General features: G+C 44.9%; 1 protein-coding gene across 1 annotated transcript in view; it reads right to left on the reverse strand.

The window, feature by feature from the left end:
* Positions 1–26,328, reverse strand: part of BZW1 (basic leucine zipper and W2 domains 1) — a 50,497-nt gene extending 24,169 nt beyond the window's left edge. Inside the window, exons 1-5 of the mRNA XM_085649033.1 lie at positions 26,234–26,328; positions 6,693–6,765; positions 6,221–6,397; positions 5,125–5,219; positions 170–235 (exon numbers count right to left, since the gene is read on the reverse strand). Of these exons, the coding sequence (XP_085505159.1) occupies positions 170–235; positions 5,125–5,219; positions 6,221–6,397; positions 6,693–6,756 (402 nt within the window). The 5' untranslated portion in view covers positions 6,757–6,765; positions 26,234–26,328. The remainder of the gene's footprint in view (positions 1–169; positions 236–5,124; positions 5,220–6,220; positions 6,398–6,692; positions 6,766–26,233) is intronic.
* Positions 26,329–26,709: the final 381 nt, after the last annotated feature.

Genomic DNA, 26,709 nt, shown 5'->3' on the forward strand with positions numbered 1-26,709 from the left:
AAAATTAGAGCAAAATCCCATGGCTCCAACAGGCAAATTCAAAAAAAATTTGCGCAGTAGAGTCCTTGATGAGAGGAAATGTTATAAGCTAACAGAAGCACGCAAAAACAAACATGCAGTCCCCAAGCAAGACATTTATGTTCAGAAATCAAACTATTGCTAGACCAACCTTTTTCACCTCTTCTTCGAAGCCTTTCTCCAGGTACTTGTAACGCCGGATTAGCTTGTTGAAAACCTAAAAACAGAAAGTCGGTCATCTCATTTGTGATAGATTAAACATTTATAAACCTATACAAAGCTACAGGCTACAACCTGAGGGGGAACCAGAAGTCAAAGGGAAGACAAAAAAATAAATAAAGGAAAAGCAACTGAACCATACTCTACCCAGCCCTCTCACTCATTAGGTCCCAACACGTTCTTTCCAGCTCTCCTGCCAGTAGACTTACTATGCCTACTAACTAGGACGGGACTTACATGCAGTAGCTTATGGTACTTAGGACGTGTAAATTGACAGAATTCAGTTGAGAAAGTGTGCTATATAGAGATTATCTCCCTGAATGATTATCCTTCATGTTCTTTAGAGTGTGGTATTCAGTGCCAGAGCCTATAATGCCAGTTAGTGTAATCTGGAATCCTGTCCGTGTCTCAAAAGGAAATTGCCTGGAGTGCAGCATAAACCGCAAGAGCAATTTGTCAAATTCCTAATTTTACGCAGAAATATTTGCTTAGGAGGTGGTCCTAATATTATGCAAGGCCGGAAGTGCAGGCTGTGTACATTTAATGTTTTCTATATCATACAAGATACTCTCCCAGTATAGTCAACATGGGACAATTCCACAAACTGAAGGAGTGTACCCCCCACAACCCCACCAGCATTCCTTTTCAAATCTGGGCACCATTTCAGAGTCAGAGCTGGGGTAAAATACCAATGTATTGCTATCTTGGTCATTGTTTTGCGGCTAAATATTCCTGGCTGTATTTCTGGTACGGTAAAAAAATCTTACATTTTTATTTGCACTTATGCCCTAAATCAGCTTCTGACCAGCGGATCTTTCCAAATTGTTTGGCTAGTAAAGGATATTTTTTGAGATTAAGAGTATAGTTGTCATTAGGAAATTTCACTTTTCGAATGATTGGGGGGGGGGGGGGGGGGGGGGGGGAGAAATCAAAAACACAAGATGGACGGAATGTTGCACATTGGCAAAACATTCACCCCCAGTCACAGATAGGGGTTTAATCCATCGTTATTTTGCTCACCACGTCCCCCCAGTTCAGACATGGCAATTTGCAAATCAGTCTTGACTCTGTGCCTCATGGGAACAGTCCAGCCCGAACTGCCAAGCCATGCATTCCCTGGACCGTTATCAAGCATCCTAGGAACGGTTTCGGGGTTTCACCCTCTTCAGCCAGGATAGCTTGACTCCAGTGACGTAGTGAGCACGGGACCCACGTCTGGGCATACCCTTCCCACATAGGGCGGTGGGGGGGTTGTCAGGGACTGCTCGTTGGGGTCTGTGTACCTTTGTTTTAACTGAAGGGTCTGTGCAAACATCTGAATCAGTGTGCCCATATTTAGTTATTTGCTGTCAAAGGGCATGAGCCCATCTGTGTCAAATAAATTGCAAACCAGTTTGCTGTGGTGTGCCAATAAGATAAATATCCTCCAAAAGACCTGGGGTGAAGTCTGGTTTAAAGAGGACTGGCATCAGTGGCGATGAGGTCAAACCCCTCCTTGCTGCCACCCAATCCCATCTGCCAAAGAGGCTTTGGTTATAGGGGCGGATATAGGCCCCATGCTGCATTTTGGGCTGCCAGAAGACATTCCAGATGTGTATGCTTACAATCACTTGATGTACCAATGCTTTTCAGATTCCTCACTTCCACCATACCTCAAGAGGAATGCCCAACAATATAGAAACTACAAGAACACCCTCATCTATAGTACATTTGTGGCTTCTGCCCACGCTTACAGATTTAGATCCAATGGTAGTGTGTTAAAGGGCGATTGTAGATGGAGCACCTGGAATAAAAACAAGATATTGGGTAGGGCGTTAGTCTTTAAAAAGCAGCAATCCATCCAAATCAAGAAAGGTAGTACTGCTGCCAGAGACCTTGTTTAACTGGTCTGTGAAGCGGTTGGTAATCGAGGTCCCATTTCCACAGCAGACTTCGTGATTTGTGGGGTGCAAATTTAAAAATGGCAGTCTCAGCACAAGCTGTCGGAAATTCAGCACGAAGAATGTTGATGCGTAGGGGATATGCGGAGTATCTGAAATTTAAACCATGCTCTGTACTCTAAGAATGTCTACCAAGGCGGGCAGAGAATGGAATTGGCAAGCGCAGCTAGCATATAGGCTGATAGTATGAAACTCCCGAAAACCTTAGCTCTTAGATATCCGGGTTCTCTCAAACAATTTGAGGCCGTAGCTCATAGAGGGCAAAAAGGAGCAGTGACTACAGGAAGTCCTGAAACCTACTGGAAGTGAAGTTCACCTGCATCATTGCCTTGAGGAAGCTAAACTGCACAGTATTCCACCAGAGAAGCAATCCCCAATACCAAAATATTTTAAGTCTGGATGCAGCAAGGCCAGTGGACCCTGTCAAACACCTTTTCGCCACAGATTGCAAACAGCAGGGCTTCCTTTTTGAGACCTTCAAAACTTAAGTACACTATGTGTAATATTCCCCCCCCCTCATTTTCACTCCAGGATAAAAATCCACCTGGTCCGGCTCCAAGAGGTTGGACATACAGGGATTCAGCCTGGCAACCAGGATACTTGGGAAGAGTTTTGCATAGATGTTACATCAGCAACACAGGACTATGAACTACAATGCTGTTTATTTTTTACTTTACTTGGATGATAGACTTCTGTAGCAGTTATCACCAATTGCTTTCAGCAAAGGAGTTAAATAGCTTGGTAAGTATCGGTGGTATAGTCTAGCAAAAGATACAATACTAAGGTGTAAATCCATCCAGACCCAGATATTTAAAGGGCTTCAACCTGGCAATAGCAGATGTTACTTTTATTATAGGTTTGTCTTGGTCCGACAAATCCAGGGGTTAATTTGGTTTTATGGAGTTCTTTGTAGACAGTGAACTTATACCAGTGTTATCTTCTTGTGATGAGTAATGGGTCTGATGAAAGTCCACAAATTTCACAGTGATCTGGTCATCCAGTCATCTCCACAACCATGACCATGATAAAGTGTAAATTGGAGCACAATCTATGTGCTAGTAATATCCTGCATTGCTGCCACCCACATAGCATTATATGAAGCAGAGCATATCCTGCTCAGTCCAGATTTAGTCATATTAGTTGCGCTCTGAGTCTAGTTTATGCCGCATTCTTTAATGAATGGCTTCCAGTTCTTGCATCAGCTTTCTCAGTTCCTTCTCTCTCTCTTAGGCCTGTTTTCTGTGGCGAATAGGACCATCAGCTCCCTTCAAACCACTGAATCCCTGTCTTTTTCTTGCACATACTGAAAAACGAATAACGGTTGGGTGCACAGCTTTTAGATTGGTCTCCTGTGGTATAATTCTGTCCCGAAGCTCCATGGACTGAGTCTTCCCTTTCCACACACAATCTGAAGAATAGACACTGGAGTGTGGTCAGAACGTGCTTCTATACACACTCTGAACGCCAGCATTTCAGGCCAATTTACAGAGATTAGTCTAAAGAAGCACAGGTTTTATTGGAAGCTGAGAAACTACTAATCTCTCGGGGTAGGGAAAGTTTTTTTTTTTTTTAAATGGAGAAAAAAAAAAAAGTGGTCAGACTTAACCAGGTCATCCCTTCCTTGGTTAAGACACCAGTTTGATCAAAACGTTGGCATGACCTATCCAAGTCGCAAATCACCACAATTTATTCCCAGCAGGATAGCAGAGTCTGGGATTTGCATGATGTTTGATCGCTTGTTTCATGAACTGCTCTTCATTCTGGTTAAGAAACTAGACCATGGCTATAGTAAAATGTTGCTCCTCAACTTTTAGAAGTTAAGCAAGTATTCTTCCACCACTACTGCCCATCTTATCTGCCACCTATTTAAATGCAAGATAACTATGGCAACCAGTTGTTTCTTGGTCGGACCAGAGTACAGCAAATGTTTGGAAAACCATTGTGATTTTATTCTATACCAATCCCATGAACGGCAAGTTTACTTAAGTAAAGAAGTATCACAACCTCACTGCTTCAGCATAGACAGTATGGCTATCAGCTTTGCTGAATTGATCAAGCCTCATATCCGAATATCAAAGCTGTTGGGGGTTTTAACAGCCATGAGGGAGAGGGAGTGTGTGGGGGGGGGGGGGGGGGGGGGGGGGGGAGCAGAGAGGCAAGTCTAATGAGCGAGAAAACCAACAAAACCCAAAACTACATTGGAATAAGTTAATGATCAATCCAAGAGGCCATCAAAAATAGTTAATTTGTAGTCATGCCTACTGAGCGCAGCCTGGACCGTGGGAAAACCACCATACAAAGAATAGCAATTAGTGGAGGCTTAACCCTCCTCCCTGCCTGTACCACTGGCAGGAAGATGGTGGTCATACAGGGACCCCAGCGACAGCACCAAAGTACCTAATCTTTCACCAAAAGTCATGTTTTTTTGTCTTGAATCGCTGCCAGCAGGAGGTTAATGAATGCTTTCAAAAAGCAGATATAGTGCGTCCAGTCACTCGAGCTATACTTCACCCACACAGGCCAGCAGCAAAAAGTTGATCACCCTTTAATACTTAAGTCATAATTTGTGGCAGAGCCTCAAACACTAATCAGGCATGCTGGAACCAACGGGATGAGCCCTACGAATTGTTTGCATGTGTTCAATATCAAAGTCGATCAGGAGGGGCGAAGACCGCTGTTCTGGTGTTACGTGGGGGCAGTCTTTGACATGCTCTACCTCTGACATCAGGCCACCCAGTAGATCCCACAGTGCCAGGGCGACTGACTAGCTTTATCCTTCCTTTCAGTCCGAAGAGTAATCCTCTCCGCAATCCATCTCCGGAGGGTGGGGAGGGGGCGGGAGATTTTAACACGTGACCTACATATTTCTAAGGGAAGAGAACTTATCCTATTAAGCTTTTGCCTTCCAGATAAATCTCATAGTGCCTAAAATCTGCCAATGACTCACCGAGGCAAATGCTTGCATGGTCTCTAGGTCCTCCTGCGCCTGGAAGACGCAGACATCTGTGTGTATCACGTCATCTGCCAGAGTACCTCCTGGGGCTGGAAAATAAAGTGAATGCAAAGCCAATAAAATGGTCATAAGCCGTGCCATCAGCAGTCAATGTTTTATTCACACAATTGGGAATTCTTTACACTTAACTCGAACAAGAAGGGACTTAATTTTAGCTGATAAGCAAGTTTATGCATTGCCATCAGGTTTCCAATGGGTTCTCACAAGTTGATAAAAAAAAAAACAATGTGGCTCTGATGGCAGATTTTCTTCAGCAGCTGCAGCCAGATAGTACAAAAGAACGCATATGGCCACTCACCTTATATCTTGGGTATTACACTAGACAGGAAGCGAAAACACATTAGTTAAAACTCCGTGTGTGTTTGGGGGCGGGGGGGGGGGGGGGGAGGGGGGTGGGGGTGGGAAGAGAATGAAACAGGAAACAAAGAGAGGGAGAGGATCACTCTCCTGGAAATACTAGTAGAAACAACAAAAGAGTGATAGGTACACAACTAGAAAAACTAGCCAGTAAAACAAAAACATTTTTTGGTAAAAGAACCCTCACTCACCAACCTGGTTGGTGACACGCTTCATCATAGGGTTCCCACCAGAGAGGCAGAGTGCCTGACTGGTGTGCTTCAACGCAGAGTTACAGCGGAGCAGGTTTTGTTATGGGAGTGATTGTGACAAGTCCACTTGTCACAATCACTCCCCATACAAAACCTGCTCCGGTGGGAACCCTATGATGAAGCATGTCACCAACCAGGTTGGTGAGTGAGGGTTCTTTTACAAAATATTTTTTTTCTCCCACACTGTTTTACTGGCTAGTTTTTCTAGTTACGTACCAACCACTCTTGTTGTTTCTAAGAGGATAAAACAAAGCAATTCAACTCTGTTGATTTTAAGAAAACTAAAAGCCAGTGAAGGTGTCCCGAGTTAATGCTAGGTTCAAAGTCAAAATGTAAACCCTCATGGTGATAAAGTATATTAGATAAAAAGTAAATGGCTGCCACATGATGAAAAACTGGGGGAACACTGCTGCCCTGCTTACCCAGCATCCCGCCAGCCACCAGGATGTCGAAGAGAGTCTCTGCATAGCGGCGGTAATCAAGTTTTGCTCCAGAAGCATCAAGAAACTTGGCTACAGCTTCCAAATCACTTCCTGTTTCATTCAAACCTTGAATAATGCAGTCTTGAAACTGAGTAGGATCAAACCTCTCTTTTTCATCTAAAGAAAAAAAGATGTTTGAGGATTTCAGTGTCCTGCATAACTGAAGGAAAAAACAAGTGTTGCCAAGTGGGTTAACGAAGCAATTTTTACCCTACCTGAAAATTTCTCCATTTCAGAAAGGCACACAATAAAATGCATTATCTTTTATGGAGGGCTACATCTTTACATGAACCCTTGCAGGCAGTCAAAAAAGTAGCCCACTTAAACAATTATGAAAACGCATGCAGGAACGCAAACAAACCAAACAGAAGGATTTACTGATCACAAGGTCTGGTATTAGAAGGTCCCGTACCTCTTTTTCTAGTCTTAAAACGCTGGCCGGATAGCGTTGGCTTCTGCTGCTTTTGATTACTCATAAAAGACACCTGTGAAGAAACAGTCATATTAGATTAGCATGAAGACAAATTCTCATTTGTCTAGTTTATAACAAGCAAAACGTACCCACTAAACATTATACACTATAGTCCCAACTATGACCGAGTTATCCAACACAGGCACTGGCATGTTCAAAATTAATTCTGAGAGAGAGGATCTATTGGATTGTTAGAGGTTCTAACGAGCAGCTACTTGCCAAGCTATACGTCAACCTAGATTTATGAATTGCACTTAACATGCACTCTGCCACAAGACAGACTTGCAAGCACATTTTGACCATAGTTTTCCTTCTAACCCTCTAGTTCATTAGCTAACATTATTCAAGATAGTTGTATAGCGTTTGATAGTGACAGGCCATGCCAGCTCATGTTTATCTAGATTAGGAAGACTCCGCATACTCGGCAACCTCTTCATACAAGGGGGCGAGTATGCCTGCACGAATGGCAGACATTACAAATACCCCACTTTAGAGAATGGGTCTTCTAGAAGAGAAAGCTCCTAGACTCATGGTTTGGAGAACCATTACTTATCACTATGTGCAATAAATCTAGTAGTATTGTTAACAAATGTAAATCAAAAAAAACAGATGTGAGAATTTCTATAAAAATGTCCAGGGTGTTAGTCTACCGTGAGCTGGGCAACAGAAGCAGGACTCTAGAGGGAGCAGCTCAGAGTAGGGTTGGGCAGAAGCATCACTTCTCTTCAACCTTTACAGTGCTGGCTAGTAGAGTGACACAGCCATCTTTAAATGAGTCGGTTATAATTTTACAAATGTATTCCAAGATAGCCATAGTGGATGTACGTGCATCAGCAGTGCTCATTTTTTAATGCATGTGCAACAGCTACTCACACTAAAACAAAACTGGATGTGAATGCATCTGCCAGTCGCTGAACTGTTTTTTTCAAATACAAGGACTCACGCTCCGCAGAGCTCGAAGTGTAAAAAAGCAAAAAGCGGTGCACTGATTTTTAGCGACAGGAGTTACTCCAGCGCTATAGAATCAGCGTGAACTGCACCATGCGGAGTGCCAGAGGGAGGCTGCTTCTTTCTCCCACTAGAGTACATCTACTTGAGCAGGAACTCTCAACACACTTGACAGCGACCTGCCGCAACTGCACACATTTAGATATCTCGCTGAAGTGGTCAAGTGCACATTTTCTCTTGCTCTGCAAGCTGCGCGAGAGAAAGCTCTGCATCACTTGCAGATTTTTTGGGAACTCAGCATGGAGTGAGCAAAAAGCTGGTGGAGTGGAATTCTTTGCCCACCCCTAATACAAACCCATTTTCACCTTTTAGTGTTACAAATTCCCCAGACATTGACAAACACAAATTTCCCACAAGCCAACATTCCAATACTTGCTCCATCAGTACCCCACATTGTGAGTGGTTCTATTACACAGAAGAGAAACAGGGATAAACTTTAACTATGAAGATCACATTAAGAGTATGCTCAGTTGCTTGTTCAGGTTATGATGGTCCCATGAAAACAAGTTACTACTTGTAAATAGACCAAGTGAGAAGAAAAAAGAAGCATTGGCATAGCCAATAGGTCTCGCCTTTGGGACCTTATAAGTATTTAGTTATGCAGCACAATATCCTTACTGCAACAACATTAACTGTTGCATGGCTAAACACTATAAGGTCCCAAAGGTGAGACCTATTGGCTATGCCAATGCTTGTTTTATGTTGACACGGTAGCAAAGATAAGCCTGAATCCATGCTTATTCCTAGGTTTGACTTCTTGGAGGGCCTCGAGTTTTGCTTTCATTTGTCGTTAATCTATGTGATGGTCTTATTGGTCAACCCTGGGCGTTGTCCATTGATATCGGTCTGTCCAATGCAGTGAACATCCAGGTGTGAATGTCTTACAGCCACATATTTATGGAAGTTCTTCAAGATGAGAGTTGAGGTCTAATTAATTTTTACCCTTGTCTGTATGCGGGTTTGTAGTATGCTTGCGATGGCTTACAAGTTGCCATTGATAGGTGAGTCGATCTTTTACGTGATGAAGAAAAACACCCCCCCCAAAAATAAAAATCAATGGTGTGGTTTGACTGGTTTTTAGATTTGATTTTTTATGGATGATAGGCCTCCTCTAATTTTGCGCATACGATTTTTATAGATCAGGCAAAATTCAGGAGGGATGGCTTTGTGCCACAAATGTGCAAAGTCCTTGCTGAGCCATATTTCTGTAATGAAGATGTCTGGTGTGGTTTCAGAGAGTAGATCAGAAACGCTGACGTTTGTTTGTGGATCTTGTGTTGAAAAGTAAGGATTCCAGCTAGGTTTCCTTGCTCGTGTCATGGTGTTTTGAGGAGGAGGGGGGGGGGGGGTAGAATGTGTAGTATGGGAAGAGGAAGGCTCCGGGGGTGGTGGGGGGGCGGGTCTTGTGCATAGGGGCAAATGCAATTTATGAAAGTACAGGTCACAAATTGATTTTCAGAATAAGATAGTGTAATTTTTGAATCATAAAATGGTAGAAATCCAGGCGAATTGAATTTTCAAACTTGGTAAAGTTACACTATTTTTTTTACAGCGGGCCATTGTTCAAATAATGTGAACACAAAATCCTGGGGTTAATTTCAGAACCTGGAAGCGTACAAATGTATGCCTGTAAAGGGCAGAGTAAGTTGTGTTCCAGGATAGGAAACTTAATGGAAACAGTAATTACCCACTTGATAGGGGTTTAGGGAAAGGAGTTTCCCCTAGGGAAAACATATTTTAGGGAGAAGATGGAGATTAAGTAGCTCACATACTAAAAAGCCAGGGAACCAGTTTCCAGGTGAGCATTGGACTCTAGGTTCTAATTTCCCGCACTGCTGGTGGTTCTACGACTTGGCACATTTAGTGCATATTTATAATTGAGTTCCACTGTGCTTGTTTAAGTTGGCTGCCATTTGGTAGATCATGTGACCTATAAATATCCACTGTTCTTTTCAAACCATCTGTGCCATTAGCTCTGAAACTCTAGTGCCATCATACCATACCAAGTAAAACAATATACGCCTTCTCTGTAGCAGTGACAGTGTTCTTCCCAGGCGGCATAGCCAAATTACACACATTCCCAGAGTGCAGCATGATTAATAGGAGGCTCACTTTACATTCTACTTTGAGCTCTTGACTCAGCACGGATACATTTTCGCTTTACAAAAACAGGTCCGGGGTAAGCGTCCATCACGTCATTTGTGCTATTTCGTTTTGGTAGTTTGCTGCAGGAATTTAGGAAAAGTACCTCATGGATCAGCAAAAACCATTTCTGGTTTGGCTGTGTTGAAAGTACTTTGACATGGCTTAGAAGCCTCCATATTCATGACATTTATAAGGAACAAAGGCATTGCCACTGAATAAGAAAGTTCAGTATTCACGTCTATGTGGTTTCAACAGCGACATACTCTACTTTGCCCCCTTATTCATTCAAACTTCGAAACTGAAGTAACAAGCATTGCGGCACCAACGCTTTACTTTTAGTTTTAAAAGTAAAGCGCGGGTGCCGCGATTATACCAAAAGTAAAGAAAACAAGTATTGGCCAAAAGTGAAAGTGATCGCGTCAAGAGGCGGAGCGAGGCACGCTTGTGCACGCAATAGCAAGCTGGTGGCCTTTGGTAGCACTTGAAAAACCCGCTTACTAAATGTCTCGCTAGACCAGCGCATGCGCTGGCTCTAGCGAGACCTAATAAAGTGTCGCTGGTAGAATTTAGCTGCTAACCACAAATTCCACAACTTGGTCACTGAAACCAGAGTGATTGTTTCTCTCTAAATATAGGTTTGTACGTTATACTGTGTAAGAAATAAACTGCACAAGCCACAACACAAGGGGACTTCACAGGTGGCAAGTTAAAGAAATGTTGGCAATGTACCTAGGCGCAGACTCAGCCAGGTGCAATATCACATTTAGACTGCATACCCTCGCTACCTGGACAGTACAGAAGGGGTGCAGTTGGGATCAGTTTACAGAGTACTAGGCTAGACACCCAAGAACCACAGCTAAGGTGCAGTAGGCCTGGCCTACCCTGTGGTACCCAAAGGGTTTATGTATGGAAAGGGTACTGGAAACAGTGGATAGAAGAAAGGAACAGTGGAACAAAAATGTAGGTTACCTAGACATGCAAGTACCCACTCAGGCTCCCATTTCCAGCAGCCCCAACACCTTTAAAAAGAGCCATGTACTAACACGATTTAGCGAGGCACAATTTGAGACTCGCTAAATAGGATTAGTGACTATTAGGAAGGGGCGTTTCGAGGACGTCTCTTCCTAATAGTGAGTCTGGGCACTATGAATGACTGTTTAGCGGCCACCTAACAGTCGCAGTTTACCACCCTTCTCAGAAGGGTGGTAAAGCACTCGCAGAAGGGACCCCTTCCCCTTTGTGAATGCAGAGGAAAATAGTTTAGGGGCAGGCAGTGGTCCCAGGGACCACTACCTGCCCTTAACCCGTTCAATGCGTGCACGGAGGATGGCCGGGAGCCGTCCGAACTATGCCAACTGTTTTTCGCCCGCACCGTGGCAGAGTTTACGCTGCGGTAAACTGGTTAAAAAAAAAAAAAAAAAATTAATACATCCCATATACCTTTTAGGAAAACGGGCTGCATAAAAAAAATGCTTTATTTAAAATCAGCCCCAGACATGGTGTGTTGAACCCAGCAGGCCACCATACCTGGGAGACCCAGCCATTCTCAAAGGGGTCGCAAATTACAAGTGCCTCAATATTCATGAGGTATGCAATTTGCAACCCCATTGGGAATCGCAAACAGTGTCTGACACTGTTGTACATTGCGATTCGCAATTTGTGAGTCCCTACTCACAATGGTCGTACATCTGGCCCAGAATCCCTGCTTTTGTTCTGTGTCCAAGTTCTGAGCAGAGCAAGAGTGTCATATTTTAAGAACAAGTATATTGAGTAATAGCAAAATGTTCTTTTAACACTCAAACAGAATGTAAGCACTAAAGAAAGCCACTTTCTGAACTTCTTTGGTCCCATCACTTGTTAAAAATAAGTTAGTTAAGCTTACAATGTGTATTAAGGGCGACGGGAATGCCCAATATCCCTCCCAAACATGTGAGCAGTGCAGCACCCCCCCCCCCCCTGCCCACAAATCTCCATATGAAACAGATTCTCAACTCCAGAGCTTCCACTAATCCAGCCAGGATTAGGAACGGAAGTACAGAAATGACAACAGCCTCCTGAAGGAAATTCAAATCTTTGAACCCTCGCACTAATTTAGTTTACAAGTTAGTGCTTGTAATTATATTTCACCATTTTTTTAAGGACAAAAAAAAAAAAAGTCTTTTTTTAAGGATGTCTTCTAAAGGCGAAGGCCCGATACCACTGGTGTCAGCAAGTATTGCATACAACACAAAGCTACTGAAATATCTCATTAGTTCATCTTCAGAACTGCTGTAAAAGGTGATTTGCATTTCCTTCCAATATTGTTCCAGATACCAAAACAAGCATTTGCAATAGGTCTCGCAGTTATGAGAGTTTCAGCTATTGGCATTGTAATTAATGCCTTTTACAGGGGTGTGAATTTAATAGAATATCTACTTGTCCATGGGGCAGGTTGCTTCATATATCTACTTGTCCTGTAACAAAATCCACTGGTCCCTTTTGTGCCATGTAATGTGGCGACAAATTACGGCAGCAATCTCATTACGCAAGAGTTCTGATAAAGCCTCCAATTATGCCAGGGCTTGTACCATAGTAGGGTTTGAATACTAGCAATTCCCTTATGTTGCTACGTTTCTGAAGGTCTACATACAGGGGCTGAAGGTAGTGGTAAGCAATAGTTCAAGGGTTGGAATGCCCTTTTGAGTCAGTGCAAACCTACTAACTTGCATGTTTTAAGGGTTTTCACCAACTCTTTTCTAATCTTTTCCCATACTGAAAAAGGTTGTAAATTTACTCCTGGCAGTGGCAGATGTAAAACTTCAGGGTTGGGGGAAAAAGTGGTGGGGGGGGGGGGGGGGGGTGAAAGTGAATGTGGAACTTTCAGATCTTTCACATGAGCAAATCTACACATGCACATTTGCTCATGCTAAAATGCAGTTCACAAGTATTTTCTAGGAATACTATTTCTTGGCCTACTTCTGTAAATTATAGTGAATGCATGGAGGCTGTATATATGCACTTAATGCAAGGATATATACCATGGATGCACTTTGGGTCTCTTTAATAATTTGGCCTCTAATTAGGTCTGGGGTTAACCATGACCGTTTGTGTCTAGTAATATTATGTCTTCCTCTCTCTCTCTGCCCTTCTCTCGGTCTAGCAGCTGGCTTCACTGTGAGTGACAGTATTCTGCTCTATTACAAGGAGCACATAAAGTAGTTTTGTTCAGTGCCTGGAACTGCTGTGGCAATGTGTGCTTTGAGACCAAAAAGTCTCTTTTGCCAATGCTTGTTAGAATGGCGAGGGCCCCACAGCTCCCACACAGGTAAGGTTTTACAAAAACCATGCCTAAACAAGTCACGCATTGCCAAAACCAAAAGCCTGACCACCAATTTTAGACCTACTGGCTTTGCCAATGCTAGTTTATTTTTGTTTCCCAGAATCATATTTTAACTGGTTACACTGATTTTCCATTATGAATATTTTTGGGAAATACAAGCATACATCGTGTCACTAAATGATGCTGCAGTAGTTAGCAAAATATTTTTCCTACTTGCATTTTTTTGTGAACTTTGTTTTGAAACAAAGAATCACTGTTCCTTTCAAGCTTCTGCAAATATTTGCATATACCCGAGAGCATTCTACATAGCCTCATATTACTAAACTTTGAAAACGTGTGTACACGTTTATACTGGAACCACCGTCAGTAGTGCAGGCAGAGCTAACATTTACTTTTAGTGCTCACCCTAATAATAAAGGCTTTGCATTAATGAACCATAAATACAAGTTTGAACAGTGTTAACACATGGACACATTACCTTAACTGATGTGGTACTGTAAACTGGCAGCTAAAGGGTTTGTGCTGTAGGGTGTTGGGCCTACTTGTCCCAATGACAAAATAGACATTAAAACATGTTGCCCTTGACCACAAACAATGTCCCGGGCTATAGGAATTTCACATCCCTGCTTTTATTTATGTTTTTAAAACAAAAATAAAAGGCATTATTATTTGCAACGTCAATAGTTCAAGTGGCAGGGCCTATTTTTGATGCCAATCAAACCCTATGCAAACCTATGGCATGTCTCAGTGTGGGGCACGAGCCTGGTCCCCAAGTAAGAAGGAAGGATTATCCGCATCAGCAGATGCAGCCAAGCCTGCTATGAGAGGCTGGGAGATGGGGCCAGTACTGCTATGGGAGGCTGGGAGGTCTGGCTCTGGGGGCGGCAGGAGAGCTGAGCTGTGAGTGCAGCAGGGAAGGGGCGGGAGTGCGGTTGGGGCAGGGCTGGCTCAGGCTGCAGGTGCAGGTGCTGTGCTGCCAGCGGCTAGTAGAACTGCTTGGCTACCAACAGATGTGGAAAACCATCTCCTAGTGCGATAAGAGATTGATAGCTTAGACGTTTCATGCAATATTGCATTGTGGAGAGAGGTTCAGAGATCTTAAGTGTTCATTTTGCTCCAAATCCTTTAACAACAGTGTCAAAGCTGGGCAGTCCCACAGGACATGCACTGTGTTGCAGTCATTTTGAGAAACACTCATAAGATAAGCCTGCTGCTCACAAATGTGCTAGAGGCTAGCGCAGAGCATGCAGCAGGCTATGCCTTTCATACACAAATGAAATCCGACCAATGATGACCGAACTACGAGAATATAGTGTTCGGGTGTTTATATTGTGCTTTCAGTGACAAAACACCTTTCCAGGATTGGTAGGGGACTTTACATCGTAAAGTTTTGTTAAATACTTGCCAGATTGTGGTCTCATTTTCTCAATTACTGGAGCACGCGCTCAGAAGCAGTCTGACCGCAGCGAGCGCTACAAACACAATAATCTAGAAAATTTTACGTAACAGCTAGAGGCATTTGCTTCATCTGAACAGTGGGGAGCAAAGCGTGCACACTTCTTCATGCCTACAGTTCAGAAGGAGGCACAACAGCAGGGTATTCATGCCGGAGTGTTTGGATATGTGGATCCCCCTGTGTGTGAGGGGCTTGAGGGCAGGCAGGCAGTGTCAGTGCTGCTGCACGGAGCAGCTCGGAGGTCCCGGGCAGTGCAGAAAGGGGGCTGTGTCCCCTCTTCCTTCCCTGCGAGCGGCAGGGTCCGTGGCTATGTCATAGACACCTCCCCCCCCCCCTTCACGAAAAAAATAAATCTCCTCAGATGTCCGGGCATGCCAAGAGCTCGAGGTGAGCCCTGCTCTCAGTATTCCTGCGTAAAATGTTCGGCATTAGGGGCCAAGGGGAGTTTCTGCTCATCGGGGCACTTTTCAAGCGTTCACTTCAGCTAGTCCGAGTCACTGGCAAGAAGTTTCCTCCAGGAGCCAGCAGCCCCCGCCTGCCTGTCTCTGCCCCTCCCCCCCCCCCTGAACAGCCGAAATGCTGGACGACAAGGTAAGGGGGAGGGGGGGGGGGGGGAAGAACATGCTCGTACGCTTACAAATTTAATATTCTAAAGGAAATGGGAAGGCAGCGTGTGGATTACTGTATCTGTGAAAAGATGACTAGACCGTCCCCAAACTAACCCTATTGTCTCCTTCAAATAAACGTTCCTACTTGATAGAGCTGCGCACTCCCTGGGTTTGGTCATTTATGCCAACTGAAACCAAGCGTGTGACTGCCTTGTAGTGTGAGCACGCACTGGGAGCGCGAGAGCCAGAAAGGAGACGCCATGTGGGCACGCACATGTACTGAAAGCCAAAATGAAGCACACAGAGAGCCTGTAAAACAGAGGAGACGCCATGTGCGCGCACATCGCCTGTCCGTGCGCGCACATGGTTTGTCTCCCTTTGCTAGCAAAACCAACAATAGTCTCGCCAAGGCGAAGCAGTGCATGCGCTGCGTTCGCTAGGCGAGACCTAAAAGTGACTGGGCTACACCTCCAGAAAAAGAAATAAAAGTCGGCCTGGTGCTCGTTTCATTACAAACTGAGCACTGGGTAAGATGCTCCACAGTCTACAGGTTTTTAAAAAGTGGTGTGATTGGCAACAGTGGCATTCTTTATCTAATGCAGGGCAACTGGAATGCTGAGGACCAAGTCATGTGGCGGAGTGGACTAAATTATGGGGCAAGAAAAGGCAAATTATGCCGTACTTAATTCAGTAGTATTACATCATTTTTAGGTCTCGGCTAGCGAAGGCTGCACTTGCGCAGTCTCGCTCGCGAGATTAAATGACTTGGAGAAGAGGGGCTTGAACCCGCCCCTCTTCTCCATTGGCTGGCCTCTTGAATGCTGGCCAGCCATTGGAGAAGGTTTGTCTCTCCGAACAGGCCCTGTCCTTTTCGGATTCGGGGGAGTTTGCTACTTCTCATTATCTCCTCCAGCCAATGGCAAGAGGAGAGAAAAGAAACACGCCCCCGAATTCGAAACCGCCGCTGCCTTTCTCCGAGGCATTTCTGCTTCGCCTCGGAGAAAGGCAGTGGTGTGCTTGTTATAAGCATATTTCGGAAATGTTTCGCCCCTTATTTATGAGAAGCTAACAACGTTTCATTAAAACACACTCGGACACTGTATCTGAAACATACCAAGTCCGAGATTTGTGCAAACTTGTCAAATGGTTTAACGCAGCTAGTCAGAGAAGGCCCTATAACGGAGTCTCGCCTCCACCTCTAAAATACATATTGTGCGATCTTGGGTAAGTCGCCACCGACCGAGAGATTTCCCGGTAGACAATTCATTCTTTCCGAGCTTTCAACTGCCTTGTGCAGCAAAGTTAGCAAGTGAAATGCCAACAGGTCCTTGGCTGAATCACGTTCAAATGCCTACTAAGCATCTGCCACAGCTCGATCTTCAGGCGCACTGCGCTTTTTGTTTGGAAACAGACTGGCTTCCCGAACAGGTAGCCAAAATAATGGATAAGTGCCTTCAACCGCAACCCCGTCAAATTTCTAATTAGAATTGCAGATCACATGCTATTTGTGAAACAAGCACTTCGGGGCGGTGGGCGGTGTTTCTCGGGCCAGCTGAGCAATCTGTTCCGGGGCAGAATCCTTTTGTGACCAATCGCAGAACAGAGGAGGGTTGTGTGAGACCTCACCTAGTCCCTTCTCGTTTGCTGTAGCTTGTGGTATGATGTGGTGTGACTTGCCTGGCTCCTCGTTTGTCTTCGCTGTTTGAAGTCACCTGGTGTCGTATGCAAGAGGGAAGCGTTGCGACTTAATGATCCTGCGTTAGGAGGTAAGACTGGCGCCCTGAAACGCTCTCCGGGATCACGGAGGGGCAGCCCCACGCTCATCTCCGGTAAAGCCTCACTTAAGAACCGAGACACACATCTGTAACAGAGAACTGTTGCATGGTACTTTAATTTAAGCACCCATCACCAAAGGCACACGCATCACTATACATGGTTTGGATTTCTTTTCTATTTACTCATGTAATATGCTGGCGGCCCTAAACCATTTCAAAGAGGCGCAGCAGCGAGCCTGGCGTAGCATAGTGCCTGGTTCGCGTGCACTCCAAAACTTTTTGTAAAGTTTGACACCTGACGGCCTGTCTAAACAAGCATAGTTAGTAATGCTGTTGGGAGGCTGCTCTAAATAACTATGACTTAATAGGGGACAACTCATTCCTAATTCTTGAAACACTAAAGAATCAACAGTTCTCAAATGACCACAAAGTCTTTCAGGATGCTGTCTTGCAATATCACCTAAGCAAGAATGGCGCTGCTTTGTATGAGGTTCTCTTCTGAATGCTGCCCTCACTTCACCACCAAGACGAACCTACAAGGAGAGCAGTGACGGAGACATAGCCCCCCCACCCCCGGAATAGCTTTGAGGAGAAACACAGCCCTGTGTGCCTGCTAGTGTCAGCACGCTAAGCTGTTCGAAAACAGTCTACGGCTTCTCACAATCAGTGGAAATGCGAATCAGATCAGGGACCATAAGTGGGATGTTTGTTTTCGGTGTTTGCCTGGAACTCGCTTAAAGGTCATTTCATTGTGGATGTGCATGTGGTAGGACTTGATCCCATTCAGTCTTTAAATGTCCTTCCACACCTTTCAACCCACCTTGTTCCCTAAATCCCAGTGCGCGGCCTTCCTCCTACAACTCTCCTCCAAACCTCACCACCTTCTCTTTCTTCCCTCTTCACACCAACTTACCCACAACACATTATTTCACCAATCTAGGTTGGTTGCCCACAGTTCTCCATGCTTCACCACAATGTCTTCCCCACACTTCACTGAGCCTCACCACACCTCTCCTTCATGCACCAACATATTGTCCCCTGCCTCTTTTATGCCGTACCACACTCCACCATCGCTCACCACACTGTCCTCTTCACTCTTCTTTACACCTTTTCCTCAATCCCACTTGCCTCACCTTTCTTCTATTCATCGACTTCTCGCCTTTCCTCAGTCCTCCTGTACTGTCTCACCTTTCCTTAGTTCTCCTGTTTATCTCCGCTTTCTTCTATTTTGACTTCTCTCAACTTGCCTCAGTGCTCCCGCTTGTCTCGCCTTTCTTCTGTTATTCTACTTCTCTCATATTTCCTCAGTCCTGCTGGTCTCACCCTATCATCCCCAGGAGTTAATGAATGCTTATTGAATGGATTCATTGTCACTTAACACAAACCTACCTGAGCGGAGCTAAGCTCTGCACTTTAGTGAATGTTGTCAGATGATGCAAAATCAAATACATTAAGTGGAGATTTACTTCTTTTGAATTATATAGGTGCATCACAGGCTACACATTTACAATCGTAGGCACAGGGAGATTAGTCAAAGTGCTCTGTTCATGCGTCCAGGTTAATAAACTGCTTTTGCGCATGATTGGCACTAATCGGCATGACGGGTCATAGGGCGATCACGCGGGAATGGGGAAGGTGGCAGCTGTCTCCACCCTCAGCCCGTGTGTTGCATATTTCCTAACTGCACCAGCTGAATTCTGAGACAGCCGACAAATGGGTGTGCACGTCCGAGGCCCGCTACTTAACGTGACCTTCAGTGGCATGGGTGAACCTGCTTTCCGGGATCGACATACGTCAGCTCCCTGGCTCTCCAGTGCGCTGTGGGAATTGTAGTGCACCGTGTGCTCCTGGACAAATTCCTTTGTTTCCGTTCGCCTACTTTTCTTAAGCTATTGACATTGTAAATAACAATGCAGTTTCTTTAAATGTTTTAAAGACAAAAACATAAACAAAAATAATGTCATGAGCAATGCCAATAGCTCCAACTTTAACAATGCCGAGACCATTGCATTGTAAATGCTTGTTACACTTAATATGGTCTGGGCATAGGTTTCACCTCAGTGCCAGTTTAACATCCATATACAGCAGAAATGTGACCACTCAATCTTCGTGAAGGGCCGTCAACTGTGCAGCAACATGTGAACGTTTAGGAATTTTGTTTGAGCTAAATAGTTTGTTAAAACCTGCAGCATAAGCAATAGATGGCTAGTGTGGAAAATCCTCAAGTATGTGGGAAATGCAGTGGTTACAACAACAACAACAAAAAAAAATCCTTTGAGTAGCCCTGATGTAAACTTTCCTGTGCTGGGATTGGAGGACCTGGTCGAGTGATGGCAAAGAACTTTTAATGATATTCTTGTGACCAGTAGAGAGCAGTGGAGTGACCAGATCGGTTAAAGATGCAAACTTGCCTGGCTGAGTTATCACCATAGCCCAGAAGGCAGCAGATACAAGAAGCCACCCCAAGCAAGATGATCACAAGTACCATGTACACAACCGGTAATTCTGCCTACAAGAGTCTCATTGTGGTTTGACACTGCCAATGAGAAAAAACCATACAGAAGAATCCTTAGCCAAGCAAAAAGACTGCTAAGAGAAGGGTGGAGAGTTGTACCCGAGCTTGAGACTTGACCACCAGAAACTAAAGTGCATAAGAGCTTCACCAAGGCCCCAACTTGAAGCACATGAACCGTGCACCCAAGTTTCGGATATTCTTTTCAGCACTGAAATGAGCTTACGTGCTACAACAGACAGCACTCCAGCTGCAAATAAGTGCAATCGTGGATATTGTCCATGGGCAGTGCCATACATAACATACAAGTCTGGAGCACAACATATAAAGAGTGATTTCTGATGTTTAAAGTGTGAGCTGGTGGCATGCAAAACTGCATTACAGGAATTAGGTTTCATATAAAGGCTGGAGGCAATGCTTCGGTTGTGTAAATAGTAACGTATAAAAAACACAATGGACGTTTTACTATGACGTGAATCGAAGATTGAATAACAATGAGTACAAATATAATACCAACTCATTACAGGAAGAATCAGATCCTGTACACGAGAAAAATGTAGTCAATGTACCTTCCCCAAGACAAGAGGTTGTCAGTTAGGGATGGTACACATGACTTCCGGAGATGGAATTTCTCAAAATACCCCATGGTATTGTCTGCATGCTCTTTTCCATTCATTGGTGGAGTTTGTTTAGAGTCAGCATGTTCCACACTTTGTTGACGTTATATAGGTGTTTACCAACTTATGACATAACGCGTCTTTCTGACTCTACAGCCCTGAGAAAGTCTGGGATAAAGACGCAACACGTTTATGTAGAATGCGCTGGATATTAGGATTGTTTTTATTTATTATTTTACAGTTTTACAATGGTAGGAGGGCAGTTTAGTGGCGTGATGGTCTTGATCCATTCCTGGATTTGGTTGGGTGGGGAGATCAGAAGGAATTCGGTTTGGTTTGCGTTGAGTTTAAGCTGGTTGGCACTGAGCTAGTGGACTGTTAGCTTCAGTGCCTTGTTTAGGGAGAGAATGTCCTGGGGGGGGGGGGGGAATGAGATTTTTATGTAGACCTGTGTGTCGCCGGCGTACGTAAGGTAGGAGATGTTGGCGGCACGAAGCACCTCGGTGAGAGGTTCAAGATAGAGGTTGAAAAGGGTAGGAGAGAGGGTTGATCCTTGGGGGACTCCCACGGAGACTGGAGAGGGGGTGGATAGATCGCCATTGATGAGGAGTCTTTGTGAGCGGTTTTAGAGGCAGGGCCATCCCTCTTGCACCTGGCTGCCCATAGCAGGCAGACTCTTGCCACTAGAGGTAGGGGGGGGGGAATGAGATTTTTATGTAGACCTGTGTGTCGCCGGCGTACGTAAGGTAGGAGATGTTGGCGGCACGAAGCACCTCGGTGAGAGGTTCAAGATAGAGGTTGAAAAGGGTAGGAGAGAGGGTTGATCCTTGGGGGACTCCCACGGAGACTGGAGAGGGGGTGGATAGATCGCCATTGATGAGGAGTCTTTGTGAGCGGTTTTGGAGGAAGGATCTAAACTATTCAAGGACGGTGCCCTCCAACCCCATCCTGGATTTGAGGTGTTAAAGGAGAATTTCGTGGGTCACCGTATCAAAGGCAGAAGAAAGGTCTAGAAGGATTAGGAGACATGTTTTGCCTAGATCTAGGGCTTGGAGAGTGTCATCAACAATGTGGAGGAGGGTGGTTTCTGTGCTGTGTCCCGGTCTGAAGCCTGATTGAAAGTGATCTAGCAGGTGAAAGTTGTTGATGTGAAGGCTTAGCTGCTGCACACATTTTTCCAGAACGTTGGCAAGGAGAGGATGTTGGAAATGGGTCTATAGTTCTCGGCGGAGGCAGGGTCCAGCGTAGGTTTCTTTAGGATGGGGACAAGCAGCTACCGCCACACGTCCTGAGGGAATTCTCGTCTCAGAAGACCTTGCTCCATGGAGGGAGGGGCCACCAACACACACTTAAGCGCCTGCTGAGACCCGGGACACATGCGGGCCAAGGACAGGCCTGTCTTTGCCAGAAAGAGGCAGGGCCATCCCTCTTGCACCTGGCTGCCCATAGCAGGCAGACTCTTGCCACTAGAGGTACTGTGCGTGTTCTTTCTCCTCTTTCGATCAGTTGGCTCGGGCAAGGTCTGGACTTGTACTTCTTTGATTTCAAGCAAACTGGGTCTGCCTGTTAACACATTTTGTGTAATGGTTATGGACCTTTGCCGCTAGTCGTTTGATCTTATTCCATCTTTGCCCTGCCTCGGCCCAATTAGTGATCTTCTTGTGGCAACTTTTTTCTTGTCCCACAGGCGGCCCAAGTAGTGGGGAGAAGTTATTTAGGCACCCACCACTTTCTACTAATTTAAGAATGAATCCCCTTGCCTAGCCCCAACCCCTCACTACCCAGTTACTAGGCTATAGCCCACCGAGTGATTGTGTAGGCTACTTGTTGAACCAAGTATTTACTTTATTACCACTGCTCTGCTTTAATATTGATAGGAAAATGGTTGGGCTGGCTTTCATCTGCCTTGGACCACGTGCGAGGGATGAGAAAGAAAAACTATGGAGGGTGATGGTGGTGGGCAAGTGGAAAAAGGTATAACTTTTGTAAACCACAAAAAAAAAAAATCAAACTGCTGAAACACCCAGGCAATTGCATTCTAGATCACATTGATAACCTGATTAGCGAGTGCGAAGGCATTCTAGAAGATGAATCTGCTACCTAGACACCTCATCTGGCCAGCCCCCATTCCAGATTCTCTAGCCCAAGCCGTTCACCCACCATCCCAGCGATGTTCCAAAAAACACTATATAGGAGGGACCCTTAGATACAATCAGGAAGCATTATCTGACACTGCGAGGGTTCACACACCCCCCATTCATCCCTAGCAACATCACTCCGCAGCTAGGACCTGCTATTCCTGGTGTTAGCAGGTTCACTCCTTTATTGAACTGGTCTGATGACCCCAGGGAAGACACTCCACCAGACTTATTTTGGGATTGCTGATGCGATTGCATCAAATTTAGAACTCCAGAACACCCACCAACTTATTAATACGCTCAGGGTTGAAATGGGGACAATGACATCCATGATTGAGAGCCTCACCATCTTAATTGAATTACTGTAGAACGGCTCACCTCCTGAATAGCTTGGCATCCTTGCGCCAGGAGCTCATTTGCAGCCTACCCGTAATCACCACATGCCCCACCAGGCAGCTATCCGCAGAAGGGGCACCACTTCTCATGGGCCTACTCTTCTCAACCCTGCTATTCCATTTCATACCCAAGTACCATTCGAACCCACTGCCAACAGAGTTAATTCAACCAACACAGTTGTAGTGCATGGTCTCCCTAATCATTCTAGAAACACCTATCTACCCCAGAGCCAACTATTGCCAAGCCACAGCCGGAATCAGCTGACTCACTCAATTCCATACTTTTCACCTGCCCAGAAAATCTATATTGTTAATGTCCCCAAACTTGATAAAAGGAAGGGGTATGAGGGTGAAGATTCAGACTACTAAAGCGATCCACCGGATCCATCATGTATGGGGCTGTCACTCAAATTTGAGACGACATTAGGGCTCAGAGGTGTATTTTTCCTGCTCAACCATTTGATTGCATCAAACTCACCCTAAAAAGGGCAGATCTGCCCAGAAACATCCTTGCCTTGAAATTTCGAATCCCCCTTCCGATGCTTTTTCTATCCAGTTTAAGCTCTTCACACCCCATGACCAGAGCAGACTATCTGTACACCAACCACTTGGCTGATCTATTTGGTGGCTTCAACTTGGAAGTCAATGGTTGACTTCCAAGGGAAGTTCACCAGCATCCTGGGTTACGTACTACTTTTTAGCTATGCAGAAACCCTACTCAGTACTGAGGTTCAGCAGATGGTGCCCCATCCAAGACAAGACAGCCCCCCCACCCCCCCAAAGAGTGAAAGCAGGTATGAGCAGCGCCCTTACCAACATTTGTGAGGTGGTGGGTGTGGATTTTTCCACAAGTCAAAATTCTCAAGCACCTTTACAGGCTCTCAAGCACCTTTACAGGCCCCCCCCCCCCCCCCCCCCATCAGCCACTGCATCCCTACTTTAAAATGCTGCACCTGGCCCTGCTTCTCACCAACAGCTTAGGGTAGTATCATTGAATCTGGCTGGGTTAAGGAGCAAAGTGTCCCACCCCCACTGGAACGATCTAATTGAGGGTTTTGACATTTGCATCTTCCAGGAGACCTGGAGTTGGGTTCCTCTATTCAAACCAGGCTTTGTATGCTTTTGCTCACCAGCAACTATAGTAGGGAGAGGGCGTCCGGCAGGGGGGATTGATTATCTGGGTATACGTTGCCCTGGGTTGCCGGATCACCTGCCACACAAGCCCCGATATTCTGGGAGTTAGTATCAAGGGACCCCGGGGAGGAGGGGGGAAGGGAGGAGAGGGATTAGGAGAGTTCCGCCATCTACTTGTTCAATGTTAATGCAAGGGGGAATACAGGGCTAGACCCTCACCTACCATTACTCTATTGGAAGAGAGATTAGCCAGTGGCTAACCTCATTATAGAGTGGTGGTAGCAAGAGACTTTAATAGCACCTTTGAACCACTCGATAAAGAAGAACTGCTAGGCATCGAGGATGACTACACCAAATGGTCTTTTCCCCCCTTAAACCTATCCCCAGTAAAAAGATGGATGCAGACGGTGCTCCAGCTTAACGCCCTTAATGTAGAGTTCGGCTTGAAGGCAGTTAATGGCAGAACCTCCCCGGATAGGCAGGGCACAAATACATGCAATAGAGTAGGCTGCCCGTCCCGCATTGATTACAGCCTTTGATGCAAGACTCTGGGGAGACTTGATTGACGTGTTTGGGCACCTCTGTCCAAGCATGAATCCTTTGTGGGAAGCTCCTTACTATCCCAGTAGTAGCTCACCCCTGACCCTTACTAGGGAGATAAATTAGTGTTTCTAATACAATTTCTCACTACAGAAAGTGATAATTTTGAAATCACTATATGTCGTGCTCCAGACTTGTGTTCGATGTCATTCCACTAGTTCTTGTCACAGTACAACCTGATTAAATTTCAAACAGAACCCCCAGTCACTATGGAGTTAACACCAACAAATGGAGTATCAATGTTTCAGGGTCAGTCAAACACTTATTTATGTTTAGCAAACAAGAAAGGGAAGGACACTAGTGGTTTCAGCTCACAATGAAAGCTATAACGATTAGAACAATTTACGTTTCTAATTAGACATCACCACCAGTTACTTCCTAATAATCCTGTGATAAATTTATGGTGAAGGGAGATTTCCAAACCTAGTTTTTAACTCTGGAACATTGCTTCTATGGTAATTTAGTATGCAGATTACTACTGCTGTGACATTTTGCAGTTGTATTCTCGGTAGTATTCAACTTTGTGAAATAGCCCAGAAGCAAAACAGAACAGAACACAGCAACACATTTCCAAAGCATGCACACCTTTGGAACAAGACATCAGCTTATCCCCACAGAACCTGCCTTCGCAATGCTACACATCAAAAGCACTAGGTACATTGGAGCAGAAGTAATCATCCAACAAATTAGGAACAAGAATTCCAATACCACCATCCTTTAAGATGATGGCTAGCATTTAAAACAAATCGATTGCATCTCAAAGCAACCAGACGCTTTATTGCATTTGGAAATTGGAAATTATTCACTTCGGTATTTTCAGTCATCTGCTCTTCTTGAAGACACATGCAAAGCCATAAATAGGCATCACTGCTGGCACATCATAAAAGCAATTAAATGTCTTCTAGAAAGATAACGTGGCGTGCTGTCAAGTGAAAATATTTTCTGCGATGCTATTGCATTAACTAAACTTGAGCAGTAGTTAAACTAAAAAAAAAAAATTATATATATATATACACAAATTATAACGTTTTGTAGTCATCCCGGCTGGAGAGCGAATACACAAGACGTTTAGTAGGCACCCATTATTTTAGGACATGAAATCCATAGGACAAAAATAGAAGGGTACAGGAAGTCAAGAGTTTATGAACGTGCCACTTGGTTGGATGTAAAAACTGAGAAGTCTTTGTAACAGGCGGGCAAAACATACCACGAAATGTCTGAAAGCCACGGCATTAGATTAATACAAATTCAGTAATCTGCGTGTTGAAATGGAAAACTTAAAGGTCCATGCGTACAGTTAGCCCAACTATTCATTTAGACAGTGTGTGCCTTAGAATCATCTGGCCGGTGTCAAGTCCGCATGACATTTCCGACTAAGCACCGGCTCCGCACTGACACCCCGTTCGTAAAAAATCTTTCCGACTTAGATCTTTAATTCAACGACCGATAGAGACAAACGTGAGCCGCAGGAGAGTGAGCAATGGATATGTTCTCATTAGGACTCCAGGTCGCTCTGTATAAAGTAAAGGATTAATCCATGTACCCCCGCCACCCCATGACAGAAGATCCTGAGGCCTTCCCGGCCGCCAAAGAATGACATAGAAGCCTTCACAGCACCGGAAACATAGGCCAGAACCATAACCGGCCTTTTGGAGAATACTTCACCCTTCTAGACAAGGTGCCGCCGTGGCCAGGAAAGACCGGACAGCCCCTATCCAAGCAAAATAGCATGCTCATGCCTTTCAGTGTACCAAAGGACTCGGTCACAACTCACCGAATGAAAGTCTGAAAAGAAACGGGCGACGTGAATGGGCTGAGCAGCGACGACTGTGCGGACTTCCCCCCCTTTACGCTGTGCGACGCCGAGAGGAGGGAAAGAGGAGAAAAAAGGCTTATTAACGTCACGCAAAATCGTCATCGCGAGAGTTCATGTAGTCGGGTGAGTCCATTCCGCTAGTGGTGTATGTGTTAAGTCTTCCTATTCGCCTTTGGATACACTTCACGCCTGTAATACTGTAAGCGGTCACTAAAGGGAGTGATGTTATTAAATATTTATATACAACTTGATATTTGCGGCTGCCAGTGCCCCTTCAGAAGATTTAAGTTACAATGGCGCTTTAACTCCCCTTTTTTTATTTATGGACCCTGCCCTAAACATTGCGTAATCACGCCACAGGCCTCTTCCTGGCGAGCACCAGATTTATCCGACATGGGCGGAACCTTTGGTAATAGACAGAGAAGAAATATTGA

This window comes from Triturus cristatus, chromosome 3_2, assembly GCF_964204655.1.
Source record: "Triturus cristatus chromosome 3_2, aTriCri1.1, whole genome shotgun sequence".
Lineage (NCBI taxonomy): Eukaryota > Metazoa > Chordata > Amphibia > Caudata > Salamandridae > Triturus > Triturus cristatus.